This window comes from Hirundo rustica, chromosome 1, assembly GCF_015227805.2.
Source record: "Hirundo rustica isolate bHirRus1 chromosome 1, bHirRus1.pri.v3, whole genome shotgun sequence".
In the NCBI taxonomy this organism is placed as follows: domain Eukaryota; kingdom Metazoa; phylum Chordata; class Aves; order Passeriformes; family Hirundinidae; genus Hirundo; species Hirundo rustica.
This window is the reverse complement of record NC_053450.1, coordinates 70,992,463-71,013,167: the sequence shown is the minus strand read 5'-3', so window position 1 is coordinate 71,013,167 and position 20,705 is coordinate 70,992,463. Positions and strand designations below refer to the sequence as shown.

Here is a 20,705-nt window from a genome sequence, read left to right as displayed (position 1 = left end):
TAAATTCTGCTGTATCGGTCTGCTTCTGTGGCAGGTGCTTGCAGGAATTATCATTTTACTGTAAGTTGAAGCAAAAGCCAATGATGATGTGCCCCAGGCTGTTGTTTAATAGTGATGGTCCCAGGTGAGTGTAGGAAACAGTTCCTCATGGTGGTCAGAACTTCCATGTGTTGCAGCTACCTGGCTTCTTAAAGTGTGTTTTGTCTCAGCCTTAGGAGCAGAAAAATCACCATTCTTACTGTGCTGATAAGAAAAGAACATGCACTGAAATCCCGGGATTGGACAACAGAACTTTCTAGCAACTTTCATGTATCTGATGTATCATACGGTGCTTGTCACAGCAGTTTCGTGTATGTGCCATCCTGTGTAGTTCTGGGTGCTGGTTGGAGTTCAAACAGGAAAGTGCCTTCATGCCAAGGTCCATCAGGGTATTGGAGTAAACAGTGTGCTATTGCTTGATTTGTCTTTCCTGACGGTTTCTCTGCTACACAGAGCAGAGAAGCATTTGGGCATTTGCTTGGTTTCTAGCAGAACAGCCAGCCCATGCTCCCTAAAATGAAGTCATCAATTGCTTTGGGGTTTTGTTTGCTTGTTTGTTTTGTATTTTTAAGTTCTCTATGTAAGAATTTTCTGACTTCATATTGCAGTTTTGTTTCCACACACATGGAGACAGGTATGATGTAAAAAGAGAAAAATGTCACAGATGTCACATTGTGGGCTCCCCCTGCTCCATACACTGCCCCCATGGTTAGTTCTTTCCTGTTCAGAGAAAACAAACATTAAGGGAGTTGCCTTGTCTTCTACATCCTGTATTTCTTTATATGCTTTTCATTAGAGAAAATATAACCAGTGCTTATTTTTCTCCCCCAGTTCTGCTATTGGACGTCTATTTTAATTTTGTGTGTCACTAGCTGAAATTGTGGCAAACATTTGGGGGGCATGTAGGCTTCCAAGGTCTGAAATACTCATATGCATCTTGCTGTATGCTACATCCTTGGACTAATATTCCCTATGAATAGAACACTACACTATTTGATTAAATTGTGAGCTTTTAGATTCTGAAACCCTGTACTGGTCTAGATTGAGGTACCATAGGTTAATTCATTATCCAGTGTCAGCTGAGCTACGGTACTGTCCACATGAGCTCTTAGTTGTGTTCTTTGCAGATAATCCTGTTTGTAAATAGAAGCTGTTTACTAGCTAGGTGCTACAGTAATATGTCTAGGTGGCTGGTTAGTATTTTGTGGTGTGATCAAAAGGAGCCAAGAGGAGAGACACACACCTTGTGCATTTTGCTTTACGTTCTTTTGCATGTTTTCATCGCCATTTCATTACGTTCAATGAGGCATCCAAGAGTTTGCTTGGCTTTGAGGGGAAATGGAGGCTTATGTTAAAGTGCTGTGGTATGTTGGTATATCTCTCTCATATAAGAACACTTGCCCTCTGATGATTAATGATATAATCAAAATCTCCTATAGTTCTAAGTGCAGTGTAATTTTCTCTGTCTTTTTATTTTTATTTTTTTTTTCCATAGGAGCTTGAGATTTAGGCATTAAGGAAGATGTGAATTGATTCAAGTGACTTACTGGTTGATGGAAACAGAGAATTAGCTGATTTCATTAGATTTCATTTCCTTACCACTTTGCTTTTCTGTGGTTAAGCTTTGCAATCACGATGGCCTTTCCACACAGTGCAGGATTGCTAATGCCAGGTTTGCCTTAACTCAACATAAGTCCTCTTTCTTTTGAGTTTCTTGAAGGTCCTACCATGAGCATCTCGGAAGTTTTCTAGTCCTGCTGGAACTGTATTTGTAAATGAAGTCAAATGAAGTCCTGATATGAGCTTGACCAGGGGCTGAGTGGGACACCTCTGTCAGTATTTGGAAAAAGGGTTCTGAAGGAAAAGGGATGATGAGTTTTTAGGGAAAAAAGGCTAAAAGCTTCTCTTGCTTTTTTATTAATATTTGTAAAATTGCAATGCTTGTTTTTCTTGTTGCTCTAAGTAGGATCTTACTGTTTCAAACTACTGCACTGGGGATCCCCCTGTGTTGTATGCTGTGAGAGTCCTGAATTAAGTCCCTGGTGATTACCTTTGCCCAGCAAGTCAAACATCTTTATCAGCTGGAGACTTAAGTACTTTCCTAATTTAAAACCTTGATCTTTAAGGTGGAAGGAGCTTTTACTTTGTGAACCTTTGGATTGCTTCCACAGGGGTAATTATCCATACGGTTTTGTTTCCTTGAGCATGTGCAGCTGTAGAGCAGCAGTGATTAAAAAAAAAAAAAAGAAACCAACCTAAAAAAAGAAAATAACACACTTTAAGTAATTCCTTACCTTCACCAACACAGTTACCATAATGATTAGCATTTCAAAGCTGATAGGCAATCAAAAACTTTGATTGCTATTTTCATTTAGGGAAACTGTAATTTTATTTTTTTTTCTGCCTACACTAGTGCTTGTTAAATTTTCATTAGAGGAATGACTTCCTAGTGGTAAACATCACTTTCTTCTAAATGCCCTGTTCTTTTGCTGAGTCTTCAGATCTGTTTGGTTATTTCTGTGCTGCTAGCCCTTGGGTAGGGGCCCATTACAAAACCACATGCATAAATTCTCGTTACCTTACAGTCTTGTAGATGATGAGTGCTTTTTTCTCCTGCATCATTTCTCCTTGCTATTGCACAATGGTTACTGACCCCCTTTGCGAGCAACTCACACACTCTTTATTACCCATGGAAAAAATAACTCTATCTCCACCGTGTGCTCACCCAACATGTTATTTAATTGTTTTTTTTCTTTTCAAGTGGAATCGATCAGATGGAGCAGTGTAAGAAGAAAAGAACAAGCAATGCATTGTAACAGGATTCAAAATACTATTTGGTGAATAGCATTGAAAAAAGAAGATCCATATCCAAACAATTGCTTTTGGGCCTCGTGTGTTTCAAATACTTGGTGTTATCTCCTTTCTCAGAGGTAGTTTCACTGAAGTGTGATGTTAATTGCTTTTTCCAGTAAAAGTAACTTGTTATGCTCCAAAGTATTTCCCATTCCTTTCTGCTAATACGTTGTCAGACCTTCTTGAACATTTTGAGTTCAAAAGGGAAAACACTGGTTAAGCTGGACAATTTTGGGGGAGATATGTAAATAATGAGTCCTGTCAAAGACAGAAAAGGAAAGAGCAGTGACCCTTAATAATATCTCATGGAGCAAACAAGGCAGCACAATGGTAAATGAAATTCAGTGAAACCATATGTTAAGTAGTGAAAGAAATTGCTTGGGTATTTTGATGACCTTTTGTTAAGATTTCTGCCAAGTGGTTTTATTTACATATCAGTGTGAAATATTGTTTGTAAACATCTGTCAGGCTTCATTAAGAAAGGCTTGCATTTATTAGAAGTATGCTATTATTTGAAGACCGGTTTCTCCCACCTGGTTTGTATAATCTACCATGTTTGCTGAGCACTCAGCAAGAAGAGGTTACAGAAGCACAGGGAAGAGCAGCAAGAAATTCCCCTGAATATTCCCGTGTGAGAACAGATGAGGCCTCTAGTAGTGATAGTGTATGAATTAAAAATCATGTGATAAAGTGTGGTACCTTTAAAGTAACGGGGAGAGGGATAATACCAGTGAAAATCTTCCCTGTGCTCACAAGTCAAGGGAGAAGCAAAAAAATTAAAAGACATTGCACACGCGATCTTTAGAGCGCTGCATAATTAACCCATGAACTCACAGTGCTGATACACAATTTCCGAGGAGTAGAATAAAGATCATGTCTTTGATAGAAGGAATAAAATATCCTAACCTAGCTACCATAAAACTGGCTGGGGTGGCATGCTGTAGAGCCTCACAGAAAGCTGCTCATTTTCACATGAAGAGAAATATAACATTGCTTTCTACTGTCCACATCTTACGATTTCCTCTTTGAACTGCTTCTTTTTAAATTACTTTGCAGAAAAAGGATTGGGTTATCTCGACTTTAGCCTGGCCAAACCCATCCTGGATGGTTACTTTCTTGTGAAGGCAAGAAGACAGACCTAATTAAGAGATGGTGAAACAGCAGCAGTCCTTTTCCTGCACAACCATTGCTCAATCGTTGTGTTGTGTGCTGGGCCACAGTAGCACCTTACTCAGCACTTGTAGATGATGGAGATGAGACCTACTGAGGACACCTTTTTGGCATGGTCTGCTCTCAGCTATTCTATCAACCTTTCTTTAAATGTCCTGAAAGCAAGTATTTAGTCATGAAGTGCTTGTGTAATAGCTATCCATGCTGTCTGAGACTTCTCTGATTGGTCAAAGGAGTCTCTGTATTGATAGTTCGTGTGTGTTTAATACAAACTGCTGAAGAACTAATGGGAAAAAAAAAGGCTCAGCAAATAAATTATAGCAGTTTATGCAGTTATTATGTCAATGTGATACAGAATGTGCCATCCCACAATGAAAACTAATTATCAGAAGGCCACAGCAGCTTGCTAACCTGATATTTTGTTAATGAATGGATTAGATGGAGCTTTGACAGCCACTAACATGAGCAAATGATTGTTTTTAAGACCACTTTATGCTGATGTCCAAGCTAGGCATGATTATGACAACTTAGAGGCAATTCTGTATCCATTAGTAAGCCCCTGCCCCTTCTTTCTCTCTCCCCTCCACTCTTCCCCGCCAGCCCGCTAAGATAATTTAGTCTAATTATATATGTACATTTTTAAGCATTCCTACATGGAGCTGGCATACACGAGAAAGCTTCATTTACCTAGTTTGTAGCCTAGACATTAAATCTGCAAGTTGGGGTTTGATTTCAGTGTGTTTGAATAAGGTATGCTTTCCTTCTGACACGACTGTTGTGTTTTGTTGTGATTAGATAAGCTGCTAAGACATTGGAGGAATCATCGAGTCCCAAGTGTTGGGGGAAGGAAGATCCAGGTTTGCTGCCAAAGGCTGCCTGGCTTGCTGGCAAGCAGGTGTTTGTGAAGTGTACCGTTTATGTCCCTGTGGTGCTGAAAAATAAACACTTCCTTGGATTTTCTTGCTGGCAGCTTGTTCAGCAGAGATGCTCTAACCACTCTGCAGTCTTCATTATGAGAAGGTGATATAGTTGTCAGTATGAGAGAACTTTTTAATTTCACATCAGCTGAGTGTTTAATCTTCAGTCTTCTGAACTTGTCTGTTGTGACAGCTGATTGTTTCCAGTCAAAATGACTGAAGAGTCAAGTCAATTATCTTGAAATACATGGGTTGGTGTGTGTGCCTAGGTATGACTGATAAGTTTTTGGCTCCACGTCCTGTTGTGGTGCATGCTTCCTCAGGGCTCTGGGGCTCTCTCCCTTACCGTGCTGCTGTCTGTGCTGTCACCTGGCCATGGCTGTGCACCAGAAGATGCTTCTGTAAAAATCCTTGTGTTATCAGCTAAGCGAAGGAGCAGTCTGGAAGCTTTTACAGTCCTTTAAACAAGCTTTCCGGAAGGCAGAAGTTTTCTCAGCTCTAATTTTGAGTACTCTACCAGAGGCAAATATTTGGGCTGGACAGTTGACAGAATATGAAAATTGCCCCTGGTGCTGGTAATGTCCATCTAAATGGTATACATGAGTTACAACATCTGGACAATGCAAAAGGGAATGTTACAGATTCAGATAACACAAACCCCACTTATATTTACCCTAATCTGGGATCAGCTCCAGAGGTGGTTCTCACCCTCTCAGATCCAGCTGGCAGATCTCCAGATGAAAACATTTCCCACTTTGGAAACTCTGTCAAAACAGTTGCCTACAGTGGTCCATGGCCATCACCCTTTTACTTTGCCTCCCAGACTCCGGGGCAAACTTTTTATTTGAGACTCTTGTGATAGGACAAGGGGTTTTAAGCTAAAAGAAGATAGATTTAGACTTGATATAAGAAGTATTTTATGATGCGGATGTTGTTAATGCTCTGTCACTGGAAGCGTTCAAAGCTGCATTCTGGAGCAGCTGCTGTCATTTCCTCCCTGGTTTCATGCGTGAGGTGGTTGGTAACTTGCTGTAACCTGGGTATCCTTCCATCTAGACTGTGTTGCAATGGGTGTGCAGAGGAAATGCCTGCCCCAAGGGCCCAACACACCCTTGTTTTGCGGAGGAAGCTGCAGGAGTATTGCTCTAGCTGCAGGGCTGCTTTTGCTATAGAGCACTAGAGGACAAGAGGTTGCCTTGTTATTATGGATCTGGAGAGGAAAGATGACATTTTGGTTGTCTGCCTGAAGATGTGGGCAGTTGTCTGTCATTAGTTGCATGTAGCTGATATTGTAATGCCTTTTTTACAATTACAAGGCTCAAAGTCTAGTGTTTCTGTTTTGTTGCCTTTTCCCCTTTTTAATAAGTGAAAACAGAGGTTTGTATTTGATCATAACAATTCTAGAGACTGTGGTGAATCACCCTTAATTCACCTGTGACTGTAATAAATGTGAGTTCTAGATCTCTCCTTGCCTGCACGCTCCTTGCAGTGGGGGTAGCTGTGAATTGGAGCAAGATCTGTAAATACAGGGAAACCCAAAGATGTATTCCCAAATGGGCACGGCCATAAAAAGGTAAATTCCCATCAGTTGTCACTAGAGGTCAGCATTAAAGTGATTTTAAGATCAAATCTCTTCTTACTATGTAGTGAATTGCTTGTAGATTCGAGCTGTGGGTGGTTGTGACACAGGTGGGACTTGCATAAAATGAGTAAAATATGGAGCTTAAATAGTTGGGTTGAGTCATTTCATACATTCTTGTTATCTATTGTTTTGATGGAGTGACTGCTGCTTTTAAGGTAAGTAACAAGATGATTTGACTTACTGTCTTTTCTTTTCCCCTCCCTGGTTACTTGCCTACTTTATAATTAAAAATCTGTGTTCCTTTTCAAATTTGTGGGTTAGTTTTTTCTAGCAAATTTGAATTGAATAGCTGTTAACATAATTTTCACTCAGGGGTTGAGATTAGAAGTTAGATGTACAGATACTATTAAAATTCTGTTGTGAATCACTGTTTTTTGCAGGACAGCCGCTGAATACATAGGAAGTATTGTCCATGTGTATAAGTGCATCTTATGTGGAACCACAGACCTAAAACTTTCTCACCAAAGCCCTGCCTCTAACTTTGGTTTAGGTCCCTTCAGTCTCCTCTGAATAGTCCTGCTAAAGAAGCACTGTTTGTAAAAGGTAGATATTACTCTGAGTTGAATTAGAGTATTTAGTTAGTTTGATTTTTGGAATATATGTGTTTTAATAACATGAGGACTAGCCCTTGATGCCTAGTTTTTCCTTGTGGAAACAATATATATAGATCTAAGTCTCAAATATCAAGATGGATCCATCTGTGCCAGGGCATCCACTGCATGGCCAAGTAGAGCTGCCTGTCTGTGTTTGGGTATGCATCGTGTTTGTAGGCTGTGTTCGTAGAAAGCTTCTGGATACATTAATTATTTGGCTGCCTGAGAATGCCAAGGCATGGGTATACAAGAAAAGATGCTGCCAGTTGCTTCAGCTCACTGAGCCAGGCCTAATCTCCATGGGAGTGATGAGCCTCTTGAGGAGTTGCAGTTATCTTCTGCCTGTGAACTTGCAAAATCGCTTGTCTTTGGGCTTGCAGTGTGTGCTTTGTTCATAGCAGATTGTGCTTAGCAATAATTGGGACTTGTCTAATCCTTTCTGGTGCAGGACATGGAAGAGAATTCTATGACATGACAATGCCTGGAAAATAACAGAGTAGCCTTTTGTGAATGTGGTTATTCATCAACATGGGTTTAAACATTGTGGTACACATCAAGGAGGGAAAAATGGAATTGATGGGGAAGGGATGGAAACATCCCTGATTTCAGGGACAGTGTCTCATACGGCCTTTGAAACTCCGAAATAATGGATTTATTTTCAAGCATCAGATTATTTGATTATATTTACATTTTTAATTCCAGATAAAATGATGTTATTTAAATGGGTACCAGCCTTCCTTTATGGAAGGTTAAATGGAATTTGCATTTTGTGATGTTTGAAAGACTTGACTTCTCCAAAATTGTTTTAGTGTGAGAAACCAGCCTCAGTGATAATTACAGAGAGAATAGCATAGCATAAATGCATATATATGTGCCTTTATCAGTTTCACAGAAGGAAAACTGAGTAGTTCCAAGCAGTGAAATCTCAGTGCCTGTTTTCTGTAAAGGAAATTCAAGAAATAATGAAGAATGCCCCAAACCAAGTGATTTGTGCCCTTACAAGAGTCACCTGTAGAAACACAAAGCTGCTGGGTGAGTCAGTATAGATGGCTGTCCATGGACTGTTTAGGAGTTTGGTAACATGACACAGATTCCTTCAGTCAACCTCTGTTTCTGGGTTATTTTTATTAGGAAGGTCAGTGATCTGTCTGAGCCTAATTATCCCATCTGGCAAGCACGCTTTAGGCACACAAGTTCCCTGCAGTCTGTGTGCACAAAGAAATGATGTGGTTACCGTGTTATTTAGTCAGCTCTGATTCCTTGGCTGCATGGGAAGGTGTCTGTTGGCAGCTGCCTTGCCTGGGGTAGCCTTGTATGTGGCCCTGGAAAAGAGTTTGCCTCTCCAGTTTTATGGGGAGAGCTTCTGAGATGTGCATTTTCATCCTGTAATTTATTTATTTTTAACACATTCTTTTATTGGTCTCAGTTAAAAGCTGTGTGTTGATTCAGAACTTCTATTCAGTTTTTCAGAAGTTTCTTCCATTCTTCTTGCACCACTGAGCGATTAGGTGGGTGTTGTGCATTATTTGGGTTTATATTGTATCTCATTTTTATATTGGGTTTTGTAATTGTTTCTTCCGTAACCCCTGTTCCCCTGGAAAATGTATCACGAGGTTTGTCTCCTTTTCCCCGCCCATTCTCCCACGCTGGAATGTAACCCAACTCTGTTCCACTCCCACCCTGTCCCTGACTGGGTAGTGGCTTGTCCCTCCCTCTGGGCCTGTCCCCTGAATAAAAGCCAGGGCACAAGGTGAAGCTGGTCTCTTGGCTCAGGGACAGGGATGGGGCTGCTGACCCTGCGGGGGCAGGATCACAGGAGGAGGACTGACTGAAGCCCTGATTCCCCCAGGATCAAGGATAGACTCTTTCCTTTTGCCGTCAACGGGCGCCTGCTCTCTCTAAAGGAAAAAGTTCACAGCCACTGTGGGATCTTCAGGGCCCTGAGGAAAAATCCTTCCAACTGTGGTTTGTCTCTCAAGCTAGCTGAGGCAGAAATGGAGCTGGGAGGCTCCGAAAGAGAGAGAGAGAGCCCGCAGGTGGGTGTTTCAGAAAGACTCCAGGTCTTCCAGCTGCATCGTCTTACAGCTAGCATTGTCTAAGTGTTTATACAGACCTCCACAAGCACAGTATGTAGTGAACCCAGCCATCTCCAGTGCAGTTCAGCTGCACAGTGCCTCTGTAACACACAGAACTAGTGTTGGAGAAGAATCTTGGTGGGCCAAGTGCCACATCATTGGTCATGTGCATATGAGACATGGATGGAAAAGGAAATTATGTGTTAATTCCTCTTGATTTATGTCTCAGGCTGTGAACTACTGAATCCATCTGTTCTTTCCTAGGGCATCTATTCAAAATGGCAGCTAAAAGGAAAATGGATTACTGACACGTACTGTCACTATATTTTAACCTTCACCAAGACTGTGCACAAACCCAAAATCTTCAGGGACATCTTTATTAATGAAGCTTCTCAGTCATAGGCAGTAATACAGATATATATTTAAGACATTCAATTCCATGGTTTGTAATCCTATTTCAGCTCTGAAAAGGATGTAACGTAATTCTGGCTGGAAAATGTTTTCGATAAATCTATGAATTCAGTCAAAACTGTATGTTCTTTATCTGCTGCTAATCTCTTTCATTAGTGGTTCTTGACAAAACAGTGCTGTGTAGAAGGTGGCAGTGAAACTGATAAAAATCCAATTTTCTTTGTTTAACCAGAAACAGGTGTGCAGTCTGTGTATTTTCTCTGTCAGCTTTGAGATCCCGCTGGTGGGATTGAGATATGTCTGTAGCTATGAGGTGTGCAGCTTCAGTTCTGTCACTGGCTGTTTTCCCACTGGTATGAGCGATACCTGTTTGCAGAGGCACTGAGCAAAGCCATGCCAAACTGTGATAAAGATTATGTGCACAGGAATGATAAAAGGATACAAAATACTATTGTATCCCAGGAGCACGCTGATATGAGGAGGTTTGAAAATCTGTAATAAGGGACAGCTTGCATTTTCTTTTTTCTTTTACCCACCTCTGTCTAGAACAATTTCAAACAAGAGCGTGCTAGCCCTTGTTATGTCCTTGTACACACGCAGATTTGAAAAGAGAATAAAATCCTCTTTTCTGGTGCTGCAGTGAAAATGTGGGCACTTTTTCTGACATCATCATTGAAATGTGAAATATTCAAACAAAAAACATTTCATTCATGTGTTTGGAATATAGCTCAGAAAAAGTCGGGGGTATGGAACAAAGTAGTATTTTTTCCTTTCCTGGTAAATTTGTCCTTGTGCACCTGTCTGGTGTGGATATTTCTTGGTCATCTAAGCTGGTCTTTAATTCTGCCAACATCTCAGTTCAAATATCACTTAAGTGATGTAAAGAAAGGAGATGGAAGGTGTATAGGAATGAGGAAAAAATGAGAGAGAAGAATGAAGAGGAAGAAAAAGAGGAGAAGGATTCAAAGAAGATGGGAGAGATGAATTAGAGACACACACTAAGGAAAAAGATTGAATCCCCATAGTGATGTAGGCAAGAAGTGCTTTTATTGTAGTCTGACGTGTCTTTTATCTGTGTTTGGAGGAAAAGAATGTACCCTGCCATAGGATCAAGTCCAAATGTTTGTCCAGTGAAGAATTAGGGAGTGGGAGGCATGGAAAGCAGAGCTGTGGTGGCCATATATTCTACACAGACCCAGCCTGCATCTCCTTGGCTGACCATAACCCTGCAAGGCAGATGGGCACAAACTGTATGGTGCATGTGTCTGTCTTCCCTGAATCTGTCCTGCACCAGATTTCATTGAAATCATTGTTTTAATCATCTTCAACAAAGTCATCCATCACCATCTTAAAACTTTCCTCCCAGCATCATAGGAGCTAAGCATCCATTATACTGATGAGATTATTGTGATTTTGTATGTGTCTTACAGGGTGTCTTTCATCAAACCACATAACTGTTGCTTTGGCAGGAGATTTTTAAATTATTATTATTATTTTTATGTATGAAGCATAGCGGCATTTTGCACAGCTAAATGCTTATTTAAAAAAAGGGGAATGTGGTGGTAGAGATCTGTAGCCAGTAGAGGCACTGGAGTATTCAAGAAACTTGATTGGAGGTTTTTGTTGGTGATTTGATTTTATAAAATTTCTAGTTATGGCCTTTAGTCGTAATAGATTTTTAATGACCTTAAAACTAATTGTGAACAACAGAAAAACTTAAGGACAAATTGAATTTACTTCTGAGTTGTTTTTTTCTGGGTAAACAGACATGATGCTTTTCTTTGTTGGCCGAAGTTTTCCATGCTGCAGGTTTTAAGATACCGTTTTGTCTTTTACAAGTAAAAAAATCACAAGAGAGTGTAGGAAAGAGGAGGATGTCTCCCTTTGTGCTAAGGTCAATATCATGTGCAAATTCTGTGTTAGGTACTTTAGGGACTCCCAGATTTTCAGTGTCTAGGGCGAGCATCCTGAGCATGAGAAATTCGAAATGGGGACCCAAGGGCATCTCATCCAATGTGAATCCATGATATCCCTGTGCTATATTGTTTGAGGGAAGCCCATGATGCTCAGTTCTGCTTGTAACCATCAAAGCTGGCATCAGCCAGAAAAAAATATTTCAGGTTTGGGGAATGACTTGCTTTTTCTTCCTCTTTCATATTAAGGACATGCCATCTGTTTCAAAAAGGAAGTTCTGAAATGAGCATTTCTGATGTCTGGTGGCACCTGTAGCTCATGTGACTTTTTTGGCAATGGTAGTGAAGTCGTTCCTTGGATAAAATAACTCCCTCTCAGCTGCTTTTCAATGGTTTTATGTTTCCTTGCATAACTCAGAAAGGATTTCTAGCACAGATTTCTTGACCAGATCAAGCAATGTCTCTCAGATCTCAGTGCCTCCTTCCTCACACCACATGATCAGAAATGTCTCTTGCTTAGAGAGGCTTCTAGTCTTGAGGAAACTTTCACTAAATTTACAATTGGCTTATATTGGCGACAGCACTACAATTTCTAAATTCATGAGCGTTTTTATGGAGAATAAAAGGAAATTCCTGCTTCAACCAGTATACAGTCTAAATGCATGTTTCTCATAAGGAGCATGTTGTTACTTTCATTTATACGGTTCTTGATGTCATAGTCTCCACACTATCATTACTTAAACTATCAATTACCTGTCCTGTACACAGGGTGGTTTTCTTACCCTGACATGTTATCTTTTATAACCACAAAACATAGGGGATTTGGATAGCACTGAATGATGTGTATTGCGTAAGGAGGGAAAAAAATCTGATCGTTATTATTACTTGTGACCGGAACAATTCAGTGCATTATTGAAAATCCTGTGCCAACGTGAAGTTTGAAAGTATTGAAAAAATAGAGAATTATGTCAATCATTGATCTCAAAGCTTGCCCAGTGAAGGAAGCAAGAAACCTCCAGGACACCTTTAAAAATAATTATTATTCATAAACACGCTTGTTCCAGTTTAATAAGCTTGTTTGTTTAACCCTGACTTCCGTTTCTTTAATTGCTTTTATTAAACCACAAAGAAGGTGTGCATGTTTAAGTAAATGGGGAACTTTCCAGTTCCACGTTCAAACCATTTATTAAGAATATGTGTACTCAGGCGTTTATTAGTGCCATCAATACTGCCATGTTGCCCGGTTCCTTTGGGAAAAAAAAAGTATGAGAGTCATTCTTAGATAAGGACTTACATCTGAATGAAGGTTTTGCAGGTAGTTTTCTTGGCTGCTATGATTTTAATTGCAACTTTCAGACTGACTGGTTTGGACCATAGCCAGGTTACGTTCAGGTCATTGCCTATTTATAGTGTTTTCAGAATAGACAGTGCAGGTGTTGATTTGTGTGCACTCTTATAAATGTTTCCTATGGGCTTCTGCTATTTGCAGTTGTGCAGAACAGAACAATTCAAATTCCATTGCAAAAATTTTGTAGATTTTATTTAGCAAAACTTCAAGGAAGGAGTGCCTTGTCCTGGATATAGACATCTAGATAGAGCAGCTGAGCTCTTTGGGTTACCCAGTCTGATTTGGCTGTGTTGCACGGCTGTGGTCATGCAGTCCTAACAGACTGAAACTAGGATACACCATGCTCTAACCTTATCTCTGGAGAAAAAGGAAACAAACAAACAGAAAAACCAAAGAAGCAAACAACAAGACAACAGCACTCCAGCAGGATCCTGATCTAGGACAGGGTCTTTTGTTGCTCCCTGAAATAAACACCAACAGAAAAAAATACCATTGAGTGACCCATGTATCTATATTACATGTGTTTACAGTAAAGAGAGAGTTTGGTTATTTTAAGTTCTTTGATAATGGGAGAGTAGCTGTGAGGTGAGAAAGCAGATGGTCCTTCCTTCGAACAACTCACATCTTAAATAAATAATTGTGCAAGCATAAGGAGAAGAGGAGAAAGAGGAGGGTACATGCACACATCGTCATGTTGTGTGAAGATGCTCTGTAACCCAGTACTTCTCAGCTGGAGGGGTTCAAGGTGTTGAACTATTCAGATCTCTTTTTCCCCTCTGAAGCCTGTGGCTTTAACTCTCTATGAGCTGTTGACCTCTGTATCAACAGACGATTTGGACTGTGTCTGACCATAGGAAATTGTCCACAGCCTTCCTGTGTCTCCCAAGCTGTGATGTGGTTGGCTTGGAAAGGTTGGACTAAGGAGAGGTCTCTCCACTCTTCTTTTATCAAGGTTTCACATTATCCGCAGTGTTGCTTAGTCTCCTCCAAAACATTTAGGCCTCTCTGTTTTTCCTGTCTTTGGCCAGCAGTTTTCTGTGCTTCTCAAGTTCCTGCTCACCCGCAAAGGGGCAGGAACCTCTTCCCCCTCAACTCTTCACATGTGGATAGCTGCTACCTCCTCTTCGGGCTTCCAGGTGGCCCAGCAAGCAAAACAGGGTTAAACCTTAGTCTCAGCAGCTCATGTAGCATCAAACAACTGGCAGTGGAGAAGAAACCAAGAGACTATCTAATGTGACTGCAGAGAGAGTTTGCACGTGTGGCTGGAGCTGTGGCTGCAGTGCCTCGGGAAGCTGAGCCGGCCAGCAGTGCTCGCCAAGGAGCCTCTGTGGCACCAGGAAGCTGCTTTCACACAGAGCAGGGTAGAAGCGAATCATCTCTAAACCACCTTGTGGTTTAAAGGATGGACATTAGTGTGTGGCAGTGTCTTAGTCAGGTGTGCCCTCACATGGTCAGGGCCAACTCTGTTAAGCGGTGGAAATCAGCACAAAATCAGCAGCAGAGAGTTGGTGCATCAGAGCTGTCATTCATTATCTCTTCAAGTCATCTTTGGATTACTGATAATTAGAGGATATGTTGAGTCATTTGCTTGTGCTGTGAAGCTGATGATTATTTGAAAAGGAAATAAAGTGACCTCTGAGAGAGGTGGTGCTGGATGCTCTCAACTGGGGACTGCCACCGTGAGAAGCATGGACCCAGGCATTTAGGATTGTACATCTATTCTTTGCTGTATGTTTAATGTGATTTTAAATAAAAGGGAAAATTGAAAGGCAAGAGACAAATAGGAAAGTGCATGAAAGGAAAACTGGATGTCATTTAACTGGGGAAAAAAAAAAAAAACAACAACAACCAAACCTATTAGAAAATGCTAGTCTTTGATGTCTTGGTTGTTTAGATCACATAGCATTAAAAATGAGATTAAAAGCAAGATTAAAACCATACTCATTTTACACATCATATCTCCACCATTGCAAGCACTTTCAAGTTGCAGTCAGTTAAGGAGCTTTTAATGAAAATGATCCAAATATTTTTAAGACTTGGTAATAAATACATCTTGTCGATATTTTAAGGGTTTAAATTAATGATTTCAGTTTTACAACTTGGTAAAAGCTGTTGTAAGAAATAGGCACTCCATATGAAATTCCATTGGCACCCTTAAATCATACCCTATTCCTGCTGCATTACAAAATATAAATCAAAATTGGAAGTCTGTGAGTAATTATTTCTTTACTTGCTGTTTTCTTGGAATGGCATTTTTATGTTCAAATCCTGCATGGAGGTCGTGGCTGAGGTGTTTTCAACAGCAGTGAATAGTTTGAGTCTTTCAGAGGCGAGGATGCACAACTGGTGTTTCCCTATACAGTATGATGTCACACTTGCACGATTCTTTGTTTGCCTTAATTTTATTATTAGAGTTTTTAAGTACTTCCTTAAAAGTGGAGGAGGGGATTAAAATGGATATAATATAATTAGTGAATGATGAACACAGATTCTTCTAATTATCTTTTGGGGATGACAGTGATTCTGGACAGGTGATATTACAGGTGTCACCTCTGTAATATTGCCGATAATTACATGTCTAATAGTAAAAATACTCTGAAGTAGTTTATCCCTGTTTTTGAGCTTTGTGGAGAATCCAGCTTTATTTATTTCAGGGATCAGACTCCACTGCTGCTCTTGGCTTCTTGGCACAACAGCCCAAGTCCTAAGCCTTGGTCAGACCTTTGAGTTATTCTCTTGAACCAGCTCCTTAAAACAGTTGCAGTTTCTCCTTTCGGTAAAGATTCAAGAGAAGTGGCTAAAGAGCTAAGAATGAGTTCATCTGAATTGTCCTCCTGTTTCCTTGCATGCTGTTGTTTTTTGTTCCAGCACAGCACCGTCAAAACAGAGGCACCTATCAGGATGTGGATTAGAAAGGAGTGTGCTAGCTGTGTGGAGAAAGAAATGTGTGTTTGTGCACACATTTATTTTATTTAGTCAGGGAGACTGAGCTCTGTTTTGGTTTTTTTGGATAGCATAGTCTTGGTTTGAAAAAAACAAGCAAACAGTGATTCACAATTAAACCTATAGTTTCAAATTTCATCTTGCAGAACAAAGACCTTGTCAGTCTTTTTGGGCTTTCCTTTGCTCTGAGTTTTCATGCCAGATGAACCAAAGCTGTTTACTCCCAGGATCAAGTATTCATCTTGCACTGTGGGCAGGTGAGTGCTGGCAGGGCTGAGCTCTCTTCAGCAGCAGCTTCAAATGAATCATGCTGAGCCAGTGGCCTCCACACACTTCCCACGGAGTCTGGTGTTCCTGTTCTGGAGCTGGTTAGCAGGCGGCTTAGGGCATGTGTTTATCCCTGCAACTTGTATGCTGCTTTAGTATTAGAAAAAAAATAATCAGTTGTTTCTAAAGCAGCATGGTGCAGAAGATCCAGATCTTATGAAAGAAGAAAATATTGTCACTGACATGCTCGTGTTTGCTGCTGTATTTTAATATTTTAGCCAAATACATGCGGGTTTTTTTTTTCTCTGATTTATAATACTAAGTAGATCACTATCTTTCCTTTTACACTTTATGCAATGCATACAGTTAGTGTAGTATATAATAATTGTGTATATAATACATTCTACAATAATGTACTATATAATACACACAGCATAAAGTTAGTTATGTGTGTGTATGTGTATACACAGGTGTATGTATGTACAGACATACTCTTTGTTTTGAAAACCCTACTCCTGCAGGGGTAGGTATAATTACGGCATCTCATTGACCAGGAGGGAGTGTAAGTTGTGTATAAAATCATCTACTTACAATAACTTAATGGCAGGATCACAGCTTACTCCCATTAGTAAATGTCCCCTGGTGCATATTCTGTAATTACTTTAATCGGTCTCTCTGCTAGCTCCCTTGAGCAGAAAATGCCACCGAAAGGCTGCCATAATACATGGAAAACATAATTCAGTTCAAGCTTCTAATAGAGCAGGTGTCTCCCTCAACCTGTTTTAGTCATTGAGCTGCACTGAGAAATTACAGCTTGTTAGAGCCTGGGGTGATAAATGTGGAGATTTTCTTTTGGATTGTGCCTGTTTGTAGATTCTGTTTTGGTCCTGATGACCACCTCTCAGTGGTAGCCTAGGAGTGATAAATAGATTCTTATTGATGGCTTACATCCATATATCTATGTATAGAGAGAAAGCATATATATAAATGCTTGCTAGAGACAACCTTACTCTAAATTAATTAGAAGAAAAAGGAAAAAGTTTAATTTATGTATCTGTGGATAACATTGAAATACCACAGGGGAACTAAATGGTTCTTGTGACTGATTTAATAAGAAAGGATGGAAATTCATTTCAGAAGCCCTGGGCTCCATCCATATACTTTGTTGGTCCTGCCAGGAGGTTTTGCCTTGCAGGAGCCATCTCCAGCTGCTACTTTGCTCTCCTATCTCCTGGGCCAGTAGATAGTGAATCAGGTTTTCTTTTGGCATGGGTTTGCAGCAGTGTAAATTGGTAACAGTCATTGTGCTCTCAGGAATGTGGAGGTGGCACATGAATTGCTGGTTTCTTCAAGAGAACAGTGGAAGCGCTGTTTGTGAATAGGAACTTTTCACACGTACAGAAAGGAGTAAATTCCCCACTAAATATTTGTCCAGCTGGGTAGATTTCCCAGTTTACTTTGCCTGCAAGTGCACTAATTGATTATCACACCAAAAAGACATTTTGCTCTGTTAGTGCTATGAAGATTTTGAGCCCATACATAACAGCATCATTATTTTTTGCTTAATTTGTGTCGCATATTCCAAATTTCTGGTATCCTGGACACATTGGATCACCAAAGAGCCTGAGTGCTGTGTGCACTAATATGGGGACTGAATTGGGTCTGCTAGGTGTAGGATAAAGCAAAGCAAGGTAATTTCTGGTATAGAGGGGTTTTGAGAAGGATTTTTTTTTCTTTGGTTAGCTGGAAGAAGAACTCATCAAAGATGTGGAGAAACTTGTTTTGCAGCCCCTTTGTGTTGTTAGATAGTTGAGCTAACTTTCCTTGACTTACAGGTTTATGAGCCTTCAAGTGTTGTCAAGATGACAGTTTTTGACCTCTATTACTGTAAGCTGCAGCTGTTTGCTTCTGTTGTGGTTTAACCCCAGCTTGTAATAAGTAAGTATCATGCAGCTGCTCACTGACTTCCTTCCCTCCTTGCCCCCGGTGGGATGGGGATCAGAAAATCAGAATAAAGATAAAACCTGTAGATTGAGATTAAAAGAGTTTAATAACTGAAATATAGCAAAATAATAAGAAATAATAATAGTAATGAAAATCAATATCTCAGATCTCTTCAGATATTAAATATAGAGCCAACATGTATCTGAGCTCTGGGATTTTGCAGTCCCACAGCAGTCTTCGACAAGTTCTTTGACAGCCAAAAACCTGTGGTATATCTGTGTAAATTCCCAAAGTGATACCAGCCTTCTTATTCACTAATATCTCACCTTAATGCAAAGTATTGTCAGGAGCTGAAGTTGGACTTTGGGTACAGATCTATGCAACTTGCTTAAGAATATTCCATGAAGTTATGTCCTGTGACGAGCTGAAACTTGGGTATTCTATAGTGTGAGGTGTAGTGTCCCACGTGTTTGGAAAACTTTGTTGAGAATATGGCTGTGGAATAGTATGTGACACACTTCAAGCACCTTTTTTTCTTTTTACTTTATGGCACAAAATCTTTCTTTTTTAGCCAAGTCCCTAGCTATCAGTAGAAGAGCATGAGGCTGAAGGACACTGGCTCTCAGTACAATTTTTTTTCCTTTGCAAGGAACTTAATTCTGTCTGTTGTTGTTGTGAGAGCATGATCAGCACAGAGCAGCAATTCGAGGAGTTACAAAGCTGGCACATTGTGGAGACCAAAGAGTGCCAGCTGGGCCTGAGGAGCAAAGTGATCCCTGGATGTGCTTTCCTGAAAGTGCTTGGACAAGTTCCATGTTGTGAGCAAGGTGGACAAAACTCATACATCCAAGAGCAGTCCTTGAGGCACTTTTTAAGTGTGCTCTCCAGCTGTGTTTAATTACACCTCTAGCTGGGTAAAATTTCCCACAAGTTTTAAAAGTCCCTGGCCCCATACCTGGACTCACACAGCTTACGTGACAGTTTCAGACTCCCTACTGTTTGTCTGCTAATCCTTAAAATAATCTTTCTCTTTTAATCCTTCAAACAAACATGTTTTCAAAAGCCTTTTTTTGTTGTTGTTTATGGTCCGCTGCTAAAATGATTTGGCATCTGTGCCTTTTTGCCTCACCTATTGAGGGAGCAAGAACTGAGAGACAAATGCTAGTCCAGCATGTCCAGTGATGAGTTCTGAATGATGACTGCTTTTCCACTGAACTCTTGTCTGTCTTTGTAGAATTAATATAATTTCTGCAGGCAGTGTAAAGCTCTGATGGGGGGAGGGGAGTAATTTTTTGGGAAGTTTCTTAAAAAATCAAATGGTACATGTTTGAGGGGGTTGCAGAAAATTATAATAAAACTAGGTCCTCGGAGGTTTATTATTTTGAAACATATGTATAGTGAGACAAAAACCTCAGATGAGAATTGTCAGCTGTAGATGCTAGAAGAATTAGCTGAAAATCCTTTCTGCAGCTGCTGAGGACAGAGCTGAGGTTAGTCGGCCTGCAAGCCGTGCTTGTTTCTGTGGGTGGTAGAAATTGTCCAAGCGCTTCCCCAGCACTTGGATGGTTTGGAAGGCTCAGTGTTTATCTTGTGCTGTGCTTCTGGGCTGTGCAGAAGGATGATAGGGTGCAGGTCTATTGTGTAGTCTCTGTGTCATCAACCACCCCTTTGCCCTGGGGGAGCTCTCTGAGGCTCCCTGCATGTTTCCATGCTTTAGTTCAGATTCCTCTAGCTGTTTACCTACCATGAGTCCCACTCTGGCTCTTCCCTTTTGGGAGCATTGGTCTTTGGCAAGGACTGGAGGACATTCTTGGCACACATGGGTCTCCAAAGAGCTTGCAAGCTGGGTCTGGTGCAGATTCATGTCTGAATCGGTTTCAGAAGATATTCCAGAAATGTTTTCAGTCACAGACCTGGCCACCCTGTGTCTTACCCTGATCCATTTCAAAGGCTCACCCAATTGTTCTCCCCAAGTTATAGTACAAGAAAAGTCTCTCTGCATGGGACATCACCCGCTGTGCCTGTCTGTGTGTCAGTGTGGCACTCCCTGTGCCAGTTAGGCATCACTGCACCTAGTAGCTTTATATCCCTCAGGCTGGACACAGCTTTGCATCATTTCCATTTGCAAAGGTGTCGGCTATATGCTGAAACACTAGTCTTGCCTTCAAATCAAAATGCTTAAATTCTCGCCCTCATTCGTGATCATATAGTTAACTACTTTACAGCAGAGTAGCGCTGGTCTGCTCTGTGAGCAAGGTCCTATTGATACAAGTCATTCAAGCTCATACTTCAAAGCCCATGGAGGTAATCTGGTGTCTAAGAGCCATGGATCTGCCTCATTTTTCACATGCTGTGAACACCACTAAACATATTCATGCAAACCTTTGCTTTGCCACAGAGTTTCCTCATGACCTTGATAAAAAGGTTTTAGAAATGTGTTTAAAACTTATGTTTAAGATTATGAGAATGAAAATCTCTTCCCTCATCTGTTTTTTCTTGCTTGAATTTGAATTATAGCAGAACAAGTTTTGTTATACAGTAGTACATTGTATCACGATTAGGGTCTCTACTGCAGCATTAAATATTACTA

General features: G+C 40.5%; 1 protein-coding gene across 7 annotated transcripts in view; it reads left to right on the top strand.

The window, feature by feature from the left end:
- The window catches only part of VWC2 (von Willebrand factor C domain containing 2), a 56,618-nt gene that overhangs the window by 17,010 nt on the left and 18,903 nt on the right, over positions 1-20,705 (top strand). Inside the window, exon 4 of one of the 7 annotated variants that reach the window (XM_058421227.1) lies at positions 3,949-4,207. The exons of the other annotated variants lie outside the window; for them this stretch is intronic. Coding sequence (XP_058277210.1) covers positions 3,949-4,034 — 86 coding nt within the window. The 3' untranslated portion in view covers positions 4,035-4,207. Of the gene's footprint in view, positions 1-3,948; positions 4,208-20,705 lie in introns of those variants that run through there. 7 annotated transcript variants of the gene reach the window in all.